We start from the raw sequence: 22,342 nt of genomic DNA, 5'->3' as shown, positions 1-22,342 counted from the left end.
ACCGCGAAGCAAACTGGCCACTTGATTTTTTGGCCCATCCCGCGACCAAAATAGAGAGGTTCTGTGACTGCTGGGGCGCGTTTTCGGGACTCACGGCGACCAGCGACTCCTCCACAAACGGCGTCAGCATGTGCGGCCGAATGGTCACCATGATGTCCCGGAAGTCCAGCGCCGTGATGGTGCCCGTCCTGGCCTTGTCCCTCTGCATGAAGGCCTGCCTGGCGTGCTCCAGTTGCATTTCCTGCGCAGGCACACAGAGACACCGGGTTGTGGAAACTGGGAGAGTTCCTGTTTCCACAGAGATCCTGTATGGCATCATGGGGGGGGGAAGTGCAGAATGCAGGGGCTAGCTCTCTGAATGCGTATTTGATCTGCTCCTCACACACCTATACCTTTTGCTTTGCACATATCCACAGGTTGGGCTCTAGCTTCTTCGTGACAATGAAAACCATGCAGCTCTGCGCTTTCTCCACATTACAACATGCTATTTCCAGTACAGATAATATAGGCACCACAAAACCTGCCATTGTGAAGCAAACCTTTTTTTCCCATTTCAAGCAGATATTTTCCATCTTCCCCAGAGAATCTCCTTTTTAACTGTGGGAAAGCATAAACTCGGCCGTTTAGCGAGGTTAGCGCCGGGGGGGGGGGGGGGGCCGCGAGAGGGCAAGGCCCCCCCCGTCCTCCCAGGAGCTCTAATGAGACAGGAGCCTCATCGCCAGGCTCTCCTGACGCCATTTTCCCCTCTCTCAGTTGCCGGGACCCGGCAGTTGGTGGAGCTGCAGTCATTTGCTCTTGGCCGGTGTTGGTGTGTTTCTCAGGCTCTCCAAATCCCTGATTAAACACACCCCGGGGTGCAGGCGCTCGCCGCTCTGCCCCGGCGTCTAATCACACCTCGGGGCCCGCGGCGCTGCGCGGCGGCTCGGCGAGGGGCGCTTCTTTAAGACAATGGCTGACAATGACGCGCTAACAAGCGGGCCGGCGTGCAGGCCCACTCCCTCAGCCTTCACAACGCAGCCTGAATAAAAGCCACACCGGGATCACACCGTGTACGCTGCAGCTGGCAGAAAAAGAGTGTGCAGTTGAATTCCTGATCCATTTCTTTCCCTCAAAGTATATGCTTTTTGTTATCAATCCTGACACAAAAACAATCTACTGGATTCATGCATCTACCAGATAACCACAAAATAATTCGATAAATCCATACTGTTAGTGTGTATATATTACACATATATATATACACACACACACATATATATATACACACACACATCATTAGTAACATGGTGTATTAATATGGTGTATTAGCATACAAGTATTTCATTCAAGTATTGAAATAAAAGTATTTAACACAAAAAGCACAAAAGTTGCAATGAAAAAGAGCATAAAACAACACAATCTTTTTTTCCCTGTATTAACAGAATGATACTGAGACCAGACGCCATAAGGGGAAGGGGAAAAATACGAAGCCCCAGACAGCAGCTGACAACTGCAGACGACAATTTCATACACCTCCTGAAGAAGGGACCAAAACTGGGGTTATCAACGCTGACATTCTATAAAAGCAAATCTGCAAATCAACATGTGCAGTGACAGGATATCATAAACACCAACGCCGCTGCGCTCAGAGCGACAGTTGTCACCGCTAAGGTTACCGCGAAAACTCATCATTAACGGAAGTTATCATAATTGCATTACCGCCAAAAAGAGACCCACGCTAGGAGACACTAAAACATGCATATAAGAAAAGGGACTGGCGTGATTTACTAAATTGCATCGCGACTAAAAGGCGCAATTAAAAGCGACCCCGGTAAAATGGAAGAAGAGGTCAGTAATGGTGTAACTGTGGCGGGAACAGGATTCACGTTGTCACAGAGAGGGAGAGCAGTGAAAAGAGTTACTGCAGAATAGTCAAAACAAGGCAAAAAAAAAAAAATCGTGGGACAGAAAATTCCCAGACCAGCAGCAAGATTAAATTAAAAACGTTCGAGAACCAGCTGCAAAACAATTGCGGCTCAGAATCTCACATTTTACCATTTTAGCCGTTAAAGCCTTAAATTAATGCAACCGTGAGGGGCTGGAGATGTGGTTCTCTGGTGGGGTTTACATTTTAGAGGTACGGTAGGCATTTGCTTTTAAAAGCCAGTGTTGACACCACGACGGCTTTATTGTATTCAAATGTTCTGAGGCTGAGGAAAAACATTTGTCAAGTGACCTCTGTTTTGGTGCAATTAGTCAGCAAGAGTGTTGACATTTTACCTGAATTTAAACAATGAAAAGCCTGCAAGAGAAGGAAGGTCCTTTTGTGGGCCCTCCATTTTTTTCCCATAAAATCAAAACGCGTGAAAAAATATCACAGGTTAAACACATTACAGGATGACTGAGAATGGAAAACATTAGGCTGCTTTAACAATATTTATGTAATGTCGGCCGACGTCAGCCTGGCTACTGTGCGCCATAGCAATATGCATAGAAACGTCTCAATCAGGACTAGAGCGGAATGGCCTGAACTCTGGCACGTACCCTCACGCGAAGAGCCGCATGCAGCGTTAGAGAATTTCCTGACCCCCTTTCCAGAGCCATTCAAAAGAAAGCCCTTGCGAGAAATTTGCGGGCACAAACATTTCTCATTTCATCTAGCTCCGCGCATATCTGGTTCGTTCTCATTACGGCGATACCTGCATCTGCCAAGATTATGGCAATGCTCCTTACAGCAGATGGATCAACTAAGGGGGTCCGCACAAAGTTTTCAACACAAGGGATCTGGACATACATTACTGGAGGAGCCGATGCATTCCAGGCCATTATCTCAGGTTTTGCTTCCAGTTACAGGAGGCTTTTGGTACCAGTTACATATCCCAATACAGCTAGAATCCTACATAGCCATTTTTCCACTAAAAAACTGTTACCAGAGGGGTTGAAATAGTTCACCGCTTGTATTCACCTGGCTTATCAATCTAACATCATGAGAATGGCAGAGTATCTTTTCCTGCACTGATACGGAAAACAGTCTTGATCTAGATGTCCCTGAATGGAACAGCTGTATGGGGAAAGTAACCATTTTTTTCCCCCCTCTCTCATCTCTTAAGCCTAGCCCTATTACAAGAACCAACGGCCGAGGAATTAGATAACTAAATAAATCAACGTAATAGGAAACATGTAGTTCATACTTATGACTGCGAATTACTGAAGCTCTTCTGGTATGAAGTGCTGGAAAGTACTGGGAGACGCGCACAGACCTCTGCATGTGAAGCAGGCCTCCGCCCAACTACACAGTATCAGTGTGTTCCACAGTGTGTACTCCCCGACCCATCTGGTCCAAGTTAACGGGAATATAAAAAGCTCATTCAAATATAGTGAGAGTAGATGCAAACTTGGCACGGCTCGCCTCTCCTGCTGCCTGATTTCAGGTCTAGACGTTATATTGGAAAATGGCTCGCACACCACAAACGCAAAAGGAATTCTGCAGCACCAGTGATAATATCATTCAAAAAAAAAAACAAAAAACAAAAAATCTCTACCTGTTTGCGTGAATCGGTGTTGCGATTACGTCATCTAATAAAAGCCAACTGCTCCCGCAGAAACATAACCTCAGTGTTTCATTAATGGCTAACAAAGTCAATATGCTTTATTGTGTTGGGAAAAACGTGCATGGGTCCTTTTGGCTTTGTGTGTCGGTCTGGCTGGAGGGACAACAACCGAACTCTGCATCTACAGATTTACAAAGGACATTCAGGATCAAAATGTTCTACTAAAATGAATGGGTTGATTACTCAGGAATATATTTGGAATCAAGGTAAAATTAAGAGGTGCTTGGTAAAGCTAGTCAGCAATTAGAGGAACAGTTACAGAGAGAGAGGGAGAGGGAGGGAAAGAGGGGATGTGAGCGATAGCAGGGAGGGAGATAATGACTATACAATAGAATGAGCCCACCAGTAGGAATTGTGTGAACTCTCCATATGTGAGGTGCTTCTTCCGCTCCTTGCCAAAGTGCAGTTGCACAAACTCCGAGTCCCAGTTAAATGGAATGTGCTGATGAATAGTGGTCTGGCCGAAAACCTGCTTGACATCCTCTGAAAGAGAGAAAATGAGAGGAACGGTGTTCGTTAAAAATTAGCGACCGAGCGGAATCGCTGCAAACCCTGACCTTGGGATCACGCATAATGCAAATGACAGCATGGGCCTAAATGAAGGAGAACACCGCGCCAAAGTGCTCATCTGCCAACATCCCACAATGCACCGCTCGTTTTCTTCTGAAAAGGCCGTGTCCCTTTCAACTAGACAAAAGATGTTTGCTTTCCTGTTCCCACATTGATCATATTTAATGTCTAATTTTCAAGTCTTGTTCTTAAATAACTGCATGATTAAAGACTACCATGGTCTTTCTCAAAAAAAAAAAAAAACCTATTATTATTCATATGTAACAGAGCTTAAAATAGGAAGGCCTGCACTCCAGAAATATTGGATTGTCCGGGCAGACCAAAACGCTTTTGCTTTTTCAACATGAAAGTATCAATAAAATAATGTTTGTACAATCATTGCGGTTCAATCCATCATTTCAGGACTGCAGGCCTTTCTTTGGGAGCTTTTGTGTATTCTGTTCTTTGGCCAACTGCACCCCACCAGAATATACATTTGTACAAAAGGAGATGGAGCTTTTTCTGTGTTGTGGACATTGTTTGGACAGAGCTGGAAATCAGCTCCCAGATTCGAGGAAGAACTGGGAGCTGGAAGTGCTTGAAACTGAAACCCTGTGAAACCCAGAGAAATCACCCTTGCGAGGAATGTATGCTTTGTGTCTTCCTATTACACACCCATCAGATCATTTCCTGAGTTTCATTTTCATATCGCTTGATATTTTCCGAGGAAATTTTATGGGTTTTAGATTTCGGGTCGATCCACGTTTTTCGTATGTAAGAGCAGCATTGTTCAAAAGCAAACTGTTGATAGATGAACATGCATTGACATTTTTATGAATTGTCAGAACAACCCAACGTTCAATGGCATCTTGAATCTTAAAACATGTCCCAGTAATGCATCAAGCATGTGCACACGTACATTAGTGCTAAGGTGGCTGTTGTTTCGAATATTACTACAATCAGAAAAATAAAGAGGAGCAGTCATAACTGAAAACAAATCAGAGAATAAAGCTCAGAGGAAGTTTGCAATAATAGTATGGGGGTAATGGCATTATTTGAGAAATTTAGTCAATGTAGTTTTCTAGAGCACAGCAAAACCTAAGAACAAGCAACAACACAGCTAAAAGACATCTGACACAAGAACCAAGGATCTGAGTGATGAGACAAATCGATTAGATAAGATGGCGCGACCTGTTTCTTATTATGCCTAAAACAAAGTATTTTTCAAGCGCAATTGGGAGGGAAAAAAAAAAACCAGACTGAAAATTTCACCCAGCCTGTCTGTCTTTAGAACAAGACAGCACAGTCAGGTTTGACTCTTTAATGAGGCAATTAATACACAGCATTACTACAGAGTAAGACCGCGGAGTAATTCCAGGCCTGCGTTTATATTATCAGCTTTTATATACCTGTCAGCACTCAAGGCACTTTTATCTTGTTGGCTAACGCACAATCAGGGTTACATATATTTCATGTCTCGGGTTTATTGACTCTGTTCCACCAGTTACAGTCTTATTTTAAAGCGACTAAGATTGAAATCCTCCCGTCATTTGGTACTTCTGTACTTAGTTTTTTTTTTTTTTCCGTATCCACTGTAAAATAAAATAAAAAAAACTAAAAAAAAACCTAAAAAAAAGAAGGAAAATCAAAGGAAATTAAAAATAAGAGAGTTTCAGAACCCATTTATAACCTGGAAAAACAAACTTTAATACAACCAGGGTGAGGCAATTAATTCTTTTAATATGGTTATAAAGCTGCAAGTCTTTTCATTCACGCAGAGTAGCTATTCAGTGTAATGAAAGCTGAAAAACAAACATAAAATGTTGTAATACATCACATATAGGGACTTTCGCATTACTCCAAGTCTACTGTGATTAATTTTTTATTTGAAATTGCAGCTGAATGATTCTGTGTTAGAAACACTAACACGTGTAATGCCCTCCACGTTACTTTGTGCTTTTCCCTAGTTAAAATTTTTCACTCTGCTTTTCAATATACTGTACCATTAAGTACACTCATTAACCTTTAAAAGGCACAGATAACAACAGACCTTTTAATTATGAAACTGAAATGTCTCAATTAAATATTTTAATTAAAGCTTTTAAATTTGAAAATTTAAATATGTGCATAAAATCAACTGTAATGATCATACTCCCTACTGACTATAACAATTACACCGGTATTTTCTTTCTCTCTGCGCTGGTGTATGTGCGGCGCATTTTAAATAAAGTTGGGATAATGTGCCACATAAACGCAAGGGAAAACGAGGTTATTTAAATTAATTAGGGAATCTGAAATATGCAATAACTGCAGATACCTGTTCTTTTCACCTTGGTGCACTGCAGCATTAAGGTAATGATGTCAATCACGTTCTATTAACATGGAAGTGTCAGTAAATATTATCTGCAGAGTATCTTTAGCTTTCAGACTTCTTAATGGGGAAAAAGACTCAGATTAAGTGCAGATTTCTGGGAGCATCCTTGCTTTGAGGAACATAGCTGAATATATAGACATATACACACAACATGTACACAACTGAATAACATATACACATATATAAATGAATATAATAAATATAATGAATTTAATGAATACATAAACACACAAACAAATGTAAATAAAAGGTCCAGCTGCTGAGACGTCACCAAATTAAACAGGATATTATCAAAAATAGCGATATCGTGTTGGGGTAATCAGTACCACTGCAAAACAACTGTATGTTAACACGGTCACACTTTGTCAAACGTATACTGACACCGACATGAATGAATTTTTTTTTTTATTCCTTACACCGGTCAAAAAAGTAAGGTGTTATGTGACCCACAAAGGGGGGCCTCAAAAAGGCAGAAACAGAAAGCATTTACCAAATGTCGCCTCCCCATTGCCGGTTTTATCGAAGAGCGCAAAAGCCACCATGAACAGCGCATCCGGGGAGCACAGCACCGACTCGAAAGCCAGGAACTCCTGAAAGGAGATCAACCTGAAAGACAAAAAAACAACAACATAGAGACGCGTCTTTAGAAGCTGTGGGAGCTCGAGAGACGTCCGAGACGCAGCTGAAAAGGCACCGAACCGCACAGACCTGCATTCGTAATAAAGGCAGTCCGATCCCCCCAGCGGCCCGGACGTATTTTTTGCAGAACGGACACATATTTTCATCCGGCGATTTTATGAATGAGTTATCAAAGAGTAATCAATTTGTGCGAGCGTGATTCCGTGATCGGTTTCCACACTCGAGCAAACGAGCACACTTGTGCAGCACACACTTGACACCTTTTGGAATGCTGTACAGTAATTAAGAGCATTAAACAATTTTGCAGAAAATATTAAAATTTCGGGTCTAGTTTCAGTGTAAGGCGCTGGATTTAACTGGATGCCAAAACAAATTGATATAATTGGCCATTTATCCGCTGCCATCTGTATTCAAGCACATAACATTCAACTGGGATATTATATTACAATGAGTAACAAAAAAAAATACAGTATTGAGTTACGAGAATGAAAGCCAGATACAGCTGGAAAAAAATATTATTGTACATAATGCATTTCTTTGCCAATCTCTGGTAAGGAGTTCACCTAATGGGACTGGCCAGTGAACAAAAATCCCTAACACTGCACCTAATCCCTAACAACTGCCAAACTGGTGCTTTAGCTGCTGAGATTTTGGCACCTCGCTAGTCAGCTCCACTTTTCTGATTTACAGTGTGCAATGTGCATGTTACTAGGTAATTGGCTTGGACCCCCTGTAAGCATAAAGCCCCACCTCCACCCATTACTGTGTGTGCAACACTTCACAGCGGAGACCCTCCCAAACACTTCCATGATGACCAAATAGGATAACATGAGATGATGCTATTAATGACCTTTACTGTTACACTTACAATCATATAAACATAAGGATTTTGGCATAACCTTTGTTATGTACACTCAACCCACATTAGCCCAGTGACTAAAATCTCCTTGGGTCATTCTATGTGAAATTACACCCATCTTGGCATGATCCGCCCCCGCCCCCCCCATTGTCTTTTAAGTTGGACCATATATTTCTCTGCCAGTAACTAATAACCCCACAGACCAAATGAAAAAAATGATTAAACATGACTGAATCTCCCACCCCATTTAATAGAGTGCTTTTGGTTACCTTTGGTTTACTTTGGTCTGTCTCACTTTTAAATCCCTGACCACAGGTTTATGAAACATAGTTAAATGTGCATTTATCTGTGTGTGTGTGTGTGCGTGTATGTGTGTACTGTATGTACATGTGCAGAACTGTGACTGACACAGAGAGGGAAAAGGCATTTGTAAAGTGTGAAAAGTGAAGGGCTTATTCAGGGCTGGGATGCACTGGGAACTGTGTCAAAATACAGAGCATTCCATTATATTCACCCCCGCCTCCCTAAACCCATCCACCGCCCCATCACATACCCACAGCACCCCCTCCCTTCCCAACATTACTCACGCAAAATTCAGCACCTAAAGCCATTCCAGAACCTGGGGGAAACCCAGCGGACCACACAATCCTGTCTTTATTTAAGCCTAGTTCAGAGCTGCCTGAACTCCATTAAGAATCGCACAAATGGATGTGATAATTGCGCGAGGTCACCGCTAATGAACAGTCCCCATAACGTGCATCTGTAATTTATTTCAATTTCCAGGAGGCAGTGATTACATTCGGTGGCCACTCTAATTAATTTTGTTACTGATGAAATTCAAAGCTGCCTGAAAGTTGTACGGCTCTGGCATGCAAATCTGGCCTATTGTGAAGTCAGGAGTAATTGTTTTATTAACTAAACGAGCAGTGTTAAAACACAGAACCGCTACCTTAGAGCGAGCGGGGGTATTAAGCACTCATCTTAGATAATGTATATCAGTGATACATATGAGTGTGTGCATGCATATGTACGTATATATATATATATATATATATATATATATATATATATATATATATATATATATATATATATATATATATATATACACAATATGTGTAGTGTAGTGTAGTGTTTGATGCTTGTTAAAACTCTGATACACAGTGGATCTGCTTTACCAGGATACTGACACCTGTCTGCAGAATAGGACTATGATCCAGGAAACAAAGCCTCTTTGAACATGTTATCATGGATCGTGAAAGGGGGCCGCATCGGAAAGAGGTCAATGCCTAATCTGTGGCAAGTGCGCATTTGTACTGACATCACTTTGTTTCTTTGTGCAAAATGCTGAGAAAACAGATTCACACCTCCGAAGACTGCAGAGGATGTTTTCACAATTCTTAAAAGTATGACTGCGCAGTAACGCAGGCCCTGGGAATGACGGACCAAGATACGTTGCGCTATCCGAGAAGCAGACCCACTCGCCATAACCCCCCGTTTTTAGACAGTAGTGTTTGTGTAGACACACCTCTTACACACTGCAACCCCCCCAGGTCTTCACGAACTCTGACCTCTTCTGAAAACGTATGTTCTAGACCGCCCCACCAAGACTGAACCCGCACGAAAACTATATAATTGCCTGCAACCCACTTCGATATTATTGCTAAGGATTATATCACTAGCTTTAGGGTAGTGCGATCGTTAAATTGCCATACCGCAGCGGTTTTGGTTTACGATGCGATGCGCTGCCGTCGCCATTTGCAGCGTGTTTTCAAGTTGTGCTCTGTGTAGCTCCCCACACTCGTATCTTCATGCACTCTGCAAATTTCCCTGGATAAGAGCGCTTCCCAAACACATAAATAATAATAATAACAAACACTGCTCCCATTGTTCTCCGCTGATTGCTCCGAGGATAAAGTTTATGATGGTTGATTAACGGTGCCATGACTACTAGAGAACAACTGCAAAAAAAATGCCATCACCCCTCAATGCAAACTAAATCAAGACCAAAATAATAAAACCAATCTAGGATATCTCCCAACCATCAACTAATGTGGCACAGGCCCAGGTTTTCCTTTTAAATGCATTTGCATTTACCGCGCAAAGCAGAGTACATTTGAGTGGGAGGGTGGGTGTGTCTGTGCATATCTGTAACGCTTGGTCATAAATGAAATGGTGCCTTGTCTTTAATGGTTATTGTTATTGAACTTATTATTTTAAGTTTGTTTTGTATCTCCGAGTGAACTTGGTCGCAGTGGTTATTGTTGTAAAGTATGGCTAAACAAGTAGTGTGTAAGCAATTACGATTACAAACATATATCTGACATTTTGGTAGCATTATGCTCACACCTTTGATACCATGAAATTCGGTGTAATTTCACATGAATGTCAACATAATTTCAACGTAATTGCTTGTTTCTTTTTTGCTTCAATCCACATACTTTGGGTAAGTCCAGGTAATTGCAACTTGCTGGCTTACCATTTCTACTATATTAGAGCTATGCAAACAGATATTTTGTTATTTACTTATGTCTCTGTGTGCATATAACACAAACAATATTCAGAATGAAAATGTACATGTTACTCTGGTTTGTTTTAAATTCATCAAAATTAACGTACAAATATGCTATACCTAGCTCATCTCATCATTACCAGAATAGCATGAATCAGAATTAGATTCTGTGTAGATGGCTCCCATTACAGTTTTATTATGACAACTACCATTCTTCTATTTCAAATGCCATACTCTGCTATTACAAGGTCAGCTTTGGTGTACGGCATCTTTTACACATATCAAGCCAATGGTTTGTGAGCATGAATTTGGTATTGATTACAATGACAGCAGTGATTATAATAAGAATGGCTAGTCAGGACAGCTGTAATAAATGGTAAATTGTATGCAGAGTTTATATTGTTTGTCTTCCTTTTCCAGTTTCTGAATAAATATATGAAAAAGGTACTAGACATTTAGAGGCCAAGGGCTGATCACCACTTACACTGAAGGAGAAATGCATTTACATTTATAGTTGTGTCACTATATTATTCTTATTTACTTGCCACGTTTTTTCAAAGCCAATTTATCCAGATAAGCTTATTTTTCACTCAACATTTTATGGCAACACTTGCCATTCAAAAAAAAAAAAAATCCACCCAGTAAGAACACTTAATTTGAATCAGATGGTTTGGGTGCTAAAAATTTAGACTCATCCCAGACAGAATCTCAGGCAGTTCCAGAGGTGCACAATAATGTTCCACAGTTTTAAAAAATGCAGCCACAATACCCAATCAATCAAGCCTTGCTTTTAATCAATTTCCTTATTCCTTTTTCAGAGTTTATTCATGCTTTATGCTTGGCTAGCAAGAAGTATAGCTTTGATAAGATCAGTCCACAGCGTCATCACTGACCACCCCCCCCCACCACCCTCACCCAACCCCACCTAGAGGCAACTGCAATTTGGTTTGGTTTTCAGAGCAAACCCCCCCTGACCAGACTGAATGCACATGGTCAGGGACTGCTATTTTCCCAGCATGCCCTCTTTACAAAGTTTTAACCCATGGGAGACGAGGAGTTTCACACTTGAAGAGTTTCCCATCAAAAAAATGCCTGACACATCTTGGAGTCAGCAGGGAAGTCTACATGCACACATGTACTGAATAACTGATTTCCAGCCTTCTGCGGCATGGCTTTTGAGGCTGTGAAAAGAGGGAGCAGTTGCAACATGATTTCTAGTGCCAGGGTTATGACACTACACATATAGAGCAAGAAAGGAAGATGCTATTTAGTTTTTATCGTTCCTGTGAAAATACTTCTAAGCACATTTTCAATACTGAATTTTCAACAGGCCTCTTGGCAACCAGCTGTACACAACAGTCGTTACATAAGCAATAAAACAATGAACTGTTTTGAAATGCAGATTTTGAGTTGGTGTTGTCACATACACCCCTTGCATTTAGCTAGCTAGGGGACAGCAGTAACTTCATTAATCATGGTCCGATTTGAGCGTCTGTTTTAGTTTTCGGCCACTTTACTCATTTGGCTTTGCTGACAGCCAAGACTTTTCATGAGGACAGTCCCTTACTGAATGTCTGGTCAAATTCTCAGGAGGTGTGATGTGTATCTGAGGACTGCCCAGCACTCCTGCGTGTTTTCAGTGGTTTTCACTGGAGTGGTGGCTAGTTTAAATTTGTACATGGCGACCACTAAAGTTGGGTGAAAAAGGGGCAAGATACAAAATGGAAAATTTTCAAAAACAGATATAAAAAAATGGCTGATCCAAAAACAGTCTCACTGAGTAAAGTATCAATGATGACAGTGGAGTAACACTGATCAGTACCCCCTGTGCTTCTTGAGGTGTGATCCTTGTGAATACTTTTGGCAATAGCAGTGCAGCTACACTTTGCAAGCAACTCCCTAACACTTCTAACAGTATATTAGTAATATTATTATTATGAATACTGTAATTGTGATTTATCATCACGGCATATTACCATAACATTTTATTTCAAAGCTTCAATATGACTTTGATTTTGAAGATGAAACAAAGTATGAATCTTATGAAAGGGAAGATTCAGACCCGCACAGTGAGCCGCTTTCCCCATTAATTTAGAGAGAAAAAGCCTCGATGACAATGACACACAATGGGACATATTGCGCAGTCACCTTAATTTAAGGACTGATTACCCTTCATGCATTCATCTGTGCAAAGGATACTAAAGGACTGCATCTCCTCCTCAAGCTCAATGCACTGCATAATTCTTCTCATTATTGTGTATCACCACTTGTTTTGCCCATCAAAATGGAAGTGTATTCTTCTCAAAAATGCCCAACAGAGGGAAAGCTGGGATATGGTCTTACAGTGGGCAGCAGGGTAGCACAATGGTTAAGGAGCAGGACTCGTAACCGAAAGGTTGCCGGTTCGATCCCCACTGGGATGCTGCTGCTGTACCCTTGGGCAAGGTACTTATACCTTATACTTATGCTTGCCTCAGCTGTATAAACGGATCACATTGTAAAGAACTATAACCTATGTAAGTCACTTTGGATGAAAGCGTCTGCCAAATGAATAAATGTAAATGTACAGTGGTCAACCAGGGAGGGTTATATTCCAGATTGACAGTATGTCAAAGTGTGAAGGGAGTTTGCAATTCTCAATGATTTATGGTTTATTCATTGTTAAAAATTCAACACAGCTGTAAGTTGTAACTGCACAAATGCTATCAATGACTTTGTATCCCTTCAGTGATGAAAACTGAGTATCTCTCACATGCTCTACACTATACTCCATAAATTTGTACTAAATAAACAGTACTCTTTCAGTATCTACACTATACTCCATAGGCATAAACAGAAGTACTGTTTACAAAAACAGTGAAGTGTTCTCCAACCAAAGGTCAGAAATGAGCAACAAAGAACTCAACATACAATGTAATCGGCTGCTGACACTCGGGCCTCTGAAGCTCGGTAAAATACCATGTGCTACACTCAAACACAAATTTAATACAAATATAATCTCTGTGATTTTGCATTCACATACACATATTTTTTCACTTAGTCTTGATGGACACATCCAAAAATTACCTGTGGTACAATAAATGGTACAACCAAATCACGCATTAATGATGACAATGTCAAATGTATAGCCTTCAGATGCATTTAAATGAAATCTATTTTCTGGGTTGATTAAACCGGCAATTTTGGTGCTTATTATTTTCACTACCCCCAAATCAGGTGTGGATACTACTCTACCCATGATTCCTAATAGACTTATCCCTTATTAGCAGTAATGCAAGCATTTATCTGCCTTACGATCCACACAATGCAAGAGCTGAATAGCAATTTTTCACAGGCAATTACAGTGCATGTGTGATTCCCTGTTTAAAGCAGCTTTAATAATGTAAGCAACATGACCACATGCACTCTGCTCTGCGCCGAACACAGGTAGTTGCCAGGGTAACGAATTTTCTTTCTGACTTACCCTAACATTTTATTGACTGTCATTATGTATTATTAAAAACATACATATTAATGTAAAAGACGAATTAGGCCGTTGAAAGGAGCAACACCTGAAAGGCTTTTTACGTGTGAAAGTTGGCCCTTCTCTAATAAAGCCTTCAAATAAACTTGTACTTTACATATGAAATAGCACGTTCATCCAATAAAATTTTAGAATTTTTTTTTGATATATATATATATATATATATATATATATATATATATACACACACACATATACATATACATATATAATACACACACACATACACACACATTTTATATATATATATATATATATATACATACATATATATATATATATATATATATATATATATATATATAATGTGTGTATGTATATATATATATAATGTATATATATATATAATGTGTATATATATATATATATATATATATATATATATATATAATGCATTAAAACATGCAGTATATATCAACATAATGTCATGAAAATGTGATAAGAGCATTGACATTAGACCAACAGGGTCTATAAAAAGGGGTCAGTATGGTTCTGGGGAACAGTCACATGTGCAGAACATGTGCATGTAAAGTTACATTAAAATTCATGCTAAAATGATCTAGTTAGCCACCGTAAACTTTAAAACGATCAGAAGCCTTTGTGACATGACCTTTGACTTTGCTACCTGAAAATGGATCCGGTTCTTTACATAATCACCCTTGTGCTGGATTTGTTAGCGGAAATACAAAAAGATTAAAAATAGGGCATAGAAACTGTACATCAGAAACTCACAACAGTCATTTTCTTCACTGAGATTAGCTTATTTGAATGTCTTACACTATTGTAGGATGGTCCAAAAAAATGTTCAAACCAAAATAGTACCATGTAACACAAAAACATACAGCTCACGGCCATTCAAAACAACTCATTATACTGTGTGACACTGGATGAAGTAAAACCGCACATAAAATTGGAGGGAAATTGGGGGACCAAAATTTACATTTTGATCCGGTCACTTTAATATGGACCAAAGCTCCTCATTACCCTATTACACAGAGTAAATGATCTTCATCTAGACGATTTCCACTATCATCACAGTCAATCCACTCACTGGGAAGCTGACAAAAACATAAAAAATAACTTCATCAGTGCCTTTTTATGAATATTTCTGTTGAGCGCATTGAAGAGGAGGAGCTCTGCGTTGGACAGACATGGGATGAGCCTGTGTGGTGGTGGCAGCTGTACCATTATCCCTCCCCGCTGCTGAAAGACCCTGCTGGTGGTAACCGCTAATTACTGACCATATGAGAACACCAGAGGATAGAACGAGACAAACTGAAATGAGTATGAGAAGAGTAGTCATGTTTAAAAATGTCAGACATGATATAATTCTGAAACACCCATTCAAGAATGGATAAACAAATACTCTGTGGCAGCTCACCGAGTTATGACAAAAACAAAAACAAAAATCTCCCAACCCTCAGGAAACTCAGTTCTTTTGGCAGGTGAAGACGTTCCTTACCGCTGCTGGACCACAGCACAACTTGCATTTCCACAACATTGGTGGAAATTTGGGGGAAAAGGGGGAAGGGGGGGGGAGAGGGTGCACCTACCCGTCTTTGGTCTGGTCGACCACCCCTGCCAGCAGGGCCACAGCCTCCTCAGACAGCTTGATATCGGTGTGCGCGTGAAGAAACCGAGAAACAAAGTCCTCCGGCGACATGAAGTGCTCCTCATTCTTCTGAATACTTGCATACTGCAAAAACACATCCCATCAAATGCACAGTGACAGTCTGACAAATATTGAAAAAAATGCACGTATACAATACCATCAGAATGTACTCATACCTCCAACCAAATATGTGCAAGTGTTTACTAATGACCAATTTCAGTCCAAACAACATGAGTAAAAAATATTTAGTCACATGTTTAGGAAATTTCTGGAATTAAAATCCAACAAATACTAATTTACATCAGCATTCCACTTTTTGGAAGGTCAGTGGAAGCTTACACTTCTACTATATAGGGGCATCCAAATACACAGAAGACGTATTAGTAGCATGCATTATTATATAGTTAAGGTCAGAGAGCATGGCAAAGACTGCAGGCAAAAGAATGGATATGAAAGAATTCACAAGAATTTGAGTCCACAACATTCCATTGTATTGCCCATCACTAGGAAAGGCTGATTGGCTGATTGGCTGTTTCATAATGTTTCTACAGTTGGATGCAGTATTATTGGTTTAATCACTTACTTTAAAACTATACAACTAAAGGACAAAAAAGCTATAACTGGCTACTCCTAAAGTAACAAAAAATGGGCTTCCAGTAACACTAGTAGTAACTAATAGTAACACTCAATTTAACAATGAAACATAGTGCATGACAAATGGTTCAGAAAACAAAACAAAAAAAAAAAACATTAAAAAGACATTAGCAAGGCTGTGATATAATGCAAGGTGATATTAACAGGGTTCATAAATGTGCATATATATCAAATATACAGTATATACACTAGGTATAGTGAGTACAATGTATATACAGTGTATAGTGTGTGTACATATGTACACACACACATTCACCCAGATACAATGGTCCATTTTTATTTCTGTCATTTTCACTTTTTTCACAGCATTATTGACATTTTCTGTGGCAGCGATGCAGCAGCCGATAATTAAAGCCAGCACCTGCTGCTCGAGACTCCTGCTTCAGTTCACTTTGCAGAGGAGGAAGACAATACCGATTCCCAGATGGAGCCCTGCAACTACACAACTGTAAACAATGTCTCTTTCCAAAGTCTGGCCTTTTCACAGCTCTTGCCACAGGTCAAGGGACTAATAATGCTTTTAAAAATTGCCAGTTGGGCTCTAAATGTTTAGCTTTTGAAGTGCATTGATTCACTCACGCGTTTTAATTTTTCTGATCGCACCAAATATCTTTCTTAGAGTTTTAACCCTGAGATGGTAACAAAATTTTTTGTTCCGATAGAGAAATGACTATAACAAAGTCACAAAATTTAGAAAAAGACTGACGTAAAATCATCAAAGTTACACTGTGGTAAAAGAGAAAGGATTAATTATGAATCCAAAACAAGTGAAGAATTCTGCTTATACATACTCAGCCAAGGTTTGCAAAACTAAACTTACCTTTAAAAAAATAGACTTTAATTCTGCTGGATCAGCCCTTTTGGGAAAGACTACCTGAAAAAAATGAATACAACACAAATTTTAACAAATGCTATGCTGACTCCGTTAACTAGACATATAGTGGTTAGTGAATCCTTAAATACAATTATATGGTGAATTTGACAGTTTACTATTCCCTGTTTAAACTAGCATTCTGTTGATTCAGCTGCCATACATCTCTGTGCTATTCAGGGAGCATGTGAGTGGAGCATAAGCAACCAAAACAAGCAAACTATTCATAACCACTGATGTGTATCATCATCACATAGGTTCATTCCGTTTTTTCCTATTGGTTTACCTGTCCCTATTTCACTATAATTTCACCTCGCAGTTGTCCTCTGCTATGATCTGACACATGGTATTATCCAGAAGTGCAATATTTTGTCACAAATTTATTGCTGCTTGTTTATGATCAGCACTTGTATTACATCTGTCCTGTTAGAGCTTATGATCATATGTGATCATAAGCTCTATGATCATTATGATCTGTAGCAGGTGACTCCTAACCAATGGCACAAGGAAGAACATTTAAGCATAGACAGTGCAGTGAGCAGAGCTAGCATGTTCTCCAAACTGTTCTTGGAAATGCGCAGCTGTAGAAATGAGCCATACCCAAGGTGCAGTGGTTTTCTCTGGAAAAGGTATCTGCTAAGCCAAGGGTTAATGCAATGCAATAATATTACTGGTCTTAGTTGGAGAGGAGCTGCTGTGTTTCGACCAGCTGTGTAGGTGAAGATTTGGAGGGGGAGCACGCTACAGTATCAAAAAGTGAGGAAAATAAACCCTTCAAATGAGTCCTTCTTTACTGATAACCCAACTCAGGTTTGGGTTCAGCAATAATTTGTACATTAGGTGGGAGCAGGACAAATGATACTGCGTAATTCAAATCTAAAATAGCTCAACAAGCCAATAAACCACAACTGGAGAAAGAAAAACTAATACTGGAGAAGAGGACATTAAACATCTAAAATAAGGGGAAAAAATACTGCTAGATATAACCTGAGAGCACGTTACCTAACTAGTATGCTTTCTCACATAAGTAACAGAAGTTTGGGTTAAGTAATATGCAAATCTTGCGACACACCTGTCGTTAGCCGGCTGGTTGACTAATTAATGTACGGCAACAAATTCCGTTTTCTGTCAAGGCAGGTTTATTCTAGTAATATAATTACAATTACACAAGGGTCCCTGATTCCTGAGTGTATTCAACAGACTGCTCAAATACCTAGGTTTTTATAACGTACTGTAACATTTATCAGTCCGCCATGGTAGCTTCCTACCAGCTGGCTTCCTAAATTACCTAGCTTACTTGCTAAGGACCAACTAATTGCAAAGGCTGAGTTCAGTATAAATTCTTACTAACCCACATTTGACAGACAGCCCATGCTTTACTACACTTTATTCTTACTGCTACCTAGCTCTGTTTATTTTTCTTTGGAAAGTGCGACAGCTAGCCGGCTTTGAGTTCACTACCCGGTAAAACTCAAGCCGTACCGGCTTCCTTGGCTGGTTCACGTTAATCAAGTTCACAGATGGAAACATAGGAAGCTATATGAAAGACAAATAATATTGTCCTGTCATGAATGTACTAATATACAATATTGACAGTGTTGGAAATAATGTTTCCATTACCGCCATGTCTTTGAATTTCTGCGCCTAGCTAAGTAGATGCCGTTAGCTACAGTATATTAGTTCATGTTTCAATGTCATTGACACTGACGGCGGACATCATCTTAGCTAGCAGCTAGCTAGCCGGCTGTGTGGGAGAGGGATGTGTATCCACAGTAGAAAAGCTTTCTTGGGCATCCCTGATAGAAACGCATGTCTGAAATGCTCATGAATAACTCGACATGGACGACCGATGCGCGGACGGCTAATTTTCTGCTCAAAACTGATCTTACCTTTGCAGCCATGCTTAGATTACAACTCTGCCCAACACACTCACTTCCTTGTGCGTGATGACGTTTCCATGGAAATCACGTGTGGACCACTGGCGTTGTTGGAAAGAAGAGAAAATGAAAGCGGCTGAGCTGGTCACGTGGTGCGCCAGCCGCAAAGGGAGGCGACACGTGAAGGACGGGCAGTTGGTCGCTCATTTGCATATTCATACGATTGCGCAACTGGGCAGCTAGTATAGGTGGTTTAAATAAGCATTATCGCCATAGTATTATCACCTTGGGATGGAGCTCCATACTCCCCGCACAGTCGCGTTGTCTCAGCGGCGGGGATAACACCTGATCAGACCAGTGATATCGTTTTATTTACCTACCAGCTAGCATTGTATACTGCTATAGAAGTGGAGGCTACTTGCTAGTTAGTCTACACAACGCTCTTGTAGCCTACTGCTGGGAGACAGCGTTAGTCTTTATCAGTGTGTCGCACGGTACGTTACATTTTCATGTAATGTTAAGTAGTTATTGGCCTCAACACGTATACGGGGATGCCGTGTTACTCTAAATTTAGAACATCCAAGGAGACCGAACGACCTTGCTCTAATCAGTCCCGTGTCACGTGGTGTCTGTTGAGCCGTATTTCAAATTAGCAAATAACCACGGTTTACTATCCAACTCGGCCCAGACTTCGGTGTGGGACACAGCAGTCAACACAGTGGCCTGTGGGCGGTAATTAAGCTAATATTGAAATAAGCAGAGTTGTAGTAGCCTATCAAATGTAGCTCCTTAAAATATACAGTGTTTCCCTGGAATACTACAGACTGTAGTCTGAGACTGTAGTTGACACTTAAATGATCTCTTAAGCCTAAAAACTAGCACATTTAAATTTATTATAGAAATGGATATGGTATACAATTGTATTCCGCTAATTGCACTGCATGATTTCGTGATGCGTTGTTCTTTTCAAACCTGCACTGTTATTGCCTGTTATGTCCCAGATGTCTAAACCGTCATCGTACAGAATAATTGTGGGGTGCAAAAACTGACTAAAACATTTGTGTTGTTGTGCAAAGCTTGTGCTAAGACAGTTGTATGACTGCATCATCAACCTGACAACGTGACAAAGCGATAGCGTGTATATACGTAGCACTTGCCACAAAACACAATACCGGCCACGCTGGATTCGCAAGAACAGTAAACCACACATGCAGAATGCCATAAATGTAATCATGACCACTGACAAATGGTCAACAAGACCAGTCATGCCACGTTCATACTTTGTAACTGCATCCGATGCATGACCGCAAAATTTCATCATGGATAAGGTTTGGGGAAAAAAGAAAAAAAAACCCTACATTACTTTTTTTGAGAAAGAGAGAGAGAGAGATTCATAAGCTGTGTGACTAAATCTTCCTGCCAAACTATGCGTTTTGGAAAAAGATAAAGCTATAGTTTATTATTTGCTTCATTGATCACTTTTATTATCCAACCCTAGAGCTCTACTGGCTGTGAGTTCTTCAGAGATTGTAACTCACATAAAAGACATCTCAACAGGCAGTACAATACAAAGTAGGGAATTATCCTATACCGCAAAACACATTCACAAAAAGCAATTACTTACTGTATTTTGCTCTTTTAGAAATTATTTGTTCTTTGTCCCCCCTGGGCCCCCATAGCCCATATTATATCATGGCCCAAACCAGTCGTAGATTTATTCTCACTGTGAGGAAATGTTGGCTGTCATGGGGTGAACTCCTTTGCCACTTATGTTTACCAGTATACTTATGTACTTATGATTCTGTCATTATGAATTCTTACTTAATATTCATACAATAACAGCATATGTTGTGTCTGTGCCATGCATTGATTGTTTCACCCCAAACCGACAGATAGGAATTGACGCTAATACGACATGTAAATAAATCTTGTTTTGTATTCACAGAGATACTCCCTGTCATGTTGCCAGATCTGAAACATGTCAAGTACAAGTACATTTAATAATTTTTGAATAAATGGCATATTGAGACAGCATTAAATGTATATTACTTTTTGCTAACTATGAAATGAAAACTGTGAAACTATGAAATGAATGTAATAGAATGTAATAACTGCAATGCTAAATGTACTTGTGTATTTATGATGAAATGTGTTGCATTGTAAAAGTGATATCACAAACACAACAGAATAATCTGCAATAAAACCAAAATGAAAGTATGAGGGAAAAAATCCCCCCAAAATTGAATGATCTCTGGCCTTTAGTTAGTTACTGCCTTATTGCTCAGTGATTTTTTTTGATAAAATAAAATAAATAAAAAAAAAAATAAAATAAATAAAATCCAAATGCCTGTGTTTTTGTGCAGGATGAGTGGGTGTTGAGAACCCAAGAATACCTGTTGTGTTGGTCAATAGGACAGTATGGTTCTGAGTTGTAAATGAGCAAGACTGTTCCAATCAAAGTTGGTACCAAAGTCACCATGTACCAAATAAAAATCGCTTTCATCAACTCCTACAATTAATTTTTAATATCATTTTATGTATAAGCCCCCCCCCCCAAAAAAAAAAGTTTCCACAAACATGAAATCACGGTTTAGTTTCTTTCAAGCTGGCTGCAGTCAATAGCATAGTATCTTCACTACATCCCATTATCCAAGCATCTGAAAAATGTTTACTTAATTATAATATTGTAGGCACACAAATATACATGTTTTACTATATGTACATGAAAAACCTTCCGTGTGCTGATCCAGTTAATAGGTCATCACTTTTTCTACCTTAAGATAAAACACATTGTTATTAGTACTGAGCCATGCATCATTCCAATGTACATTACTTAACCCAATTCACATTAACAGCTAATATACTCGTTGACCGTGTAGAATAACATTTTAAAAATTTTTCACTGCAGCTGTAGAACGCAGGTGGGTTCACAGACCAGAAGTGTCCAAAAAAAATAAAAGTCATGCGCTCGAACTGAGTCCATCTTTGCCATCAGACATCCTTTTATCCAGCGCTAAATGGTTCTTCTACTTTATTTCCAGGCATTCCAGCCACTGGATGCTTTCTCACCAAAAAGGAGAATTCCATAACTACAAAAGCAAAGGTTAACATTACTCACAGCATAAAAACAATTTAAAAGGGAGCAAAAGGGCTCTAATGGCAGATGGTCTTCAAAGAAAATGCATTTTGCGCACAAAAATAATTCATAGCTTTTTGTCGGTGGCTTCTTGGAGTCTCGGAGTAACAGCATGAACCACAGCATTTTTCTCAGTGGGTCTCCTG

At 39.8% G+C, this 22,342-nt stretch overlaps 1 protein-coding gene across 1 annotated transcript in view; it reads right to left on the bottom strand.

Annotated features, from left to right (window-relative positions):
* The window catches only part of LOC118796549 (calcium-binding mitochondrial carrier protein Aralar2), a 41,863-nt gene extending 22,724 nt beyond the window's left edge, over positions 1–19,139 (bottom strand). The window contains exons 1-6 of the mRNA XM_036555492.1: positions 19,073–19,139; positions 17,133–17,186; positions 15,600–15,742; positions 7,004–7,119; positions 3,934–4,073; positions 95–241 (exon numbers count right to left, since the gene is read on the bottom strand). Of these exons, the coding sequence (XP_036411385.1) occupies positions 95–241; positions 3,934–4,073; positions 7,004–7,119; positions 15,600–15,742; positions 17,133–17,186; positions 19,073–19,084 (612 nt within the window). The 5' untranslated portion in view covers positions 19,085–19,139. The remainder of the gene's footprint in view (positions 1–94; positions 242–3,933; positions 4,074–7,003; positions 7,120–15,599; positions 15,743–17,132; positions 17,187–19,072) is intronic.
* Positions 19,140–22,342: the final 3,203 nt, after the last annotated feature.

Source organism: Megalops cyprinoides, chromosome 21 (assembly GCF_013368585.1).
Source record: "Megalops cyprinoides isolate fMegCyp1 chromosome 21, fMegCyp1.pri, whole genome shotgun sequence".
NCBI classification, from domain to species: domain Eukaryota; kingdom Metazoa; phylum Chordata; class Actinopteri; order Elopiformes; family Megalopidae; genus Megalops; species Megalops cyprinoides.
Note: the sequence above shows the minus strand (reverse complement) of the source record. Positions and strands in the feature narration are given on the sequence as shown.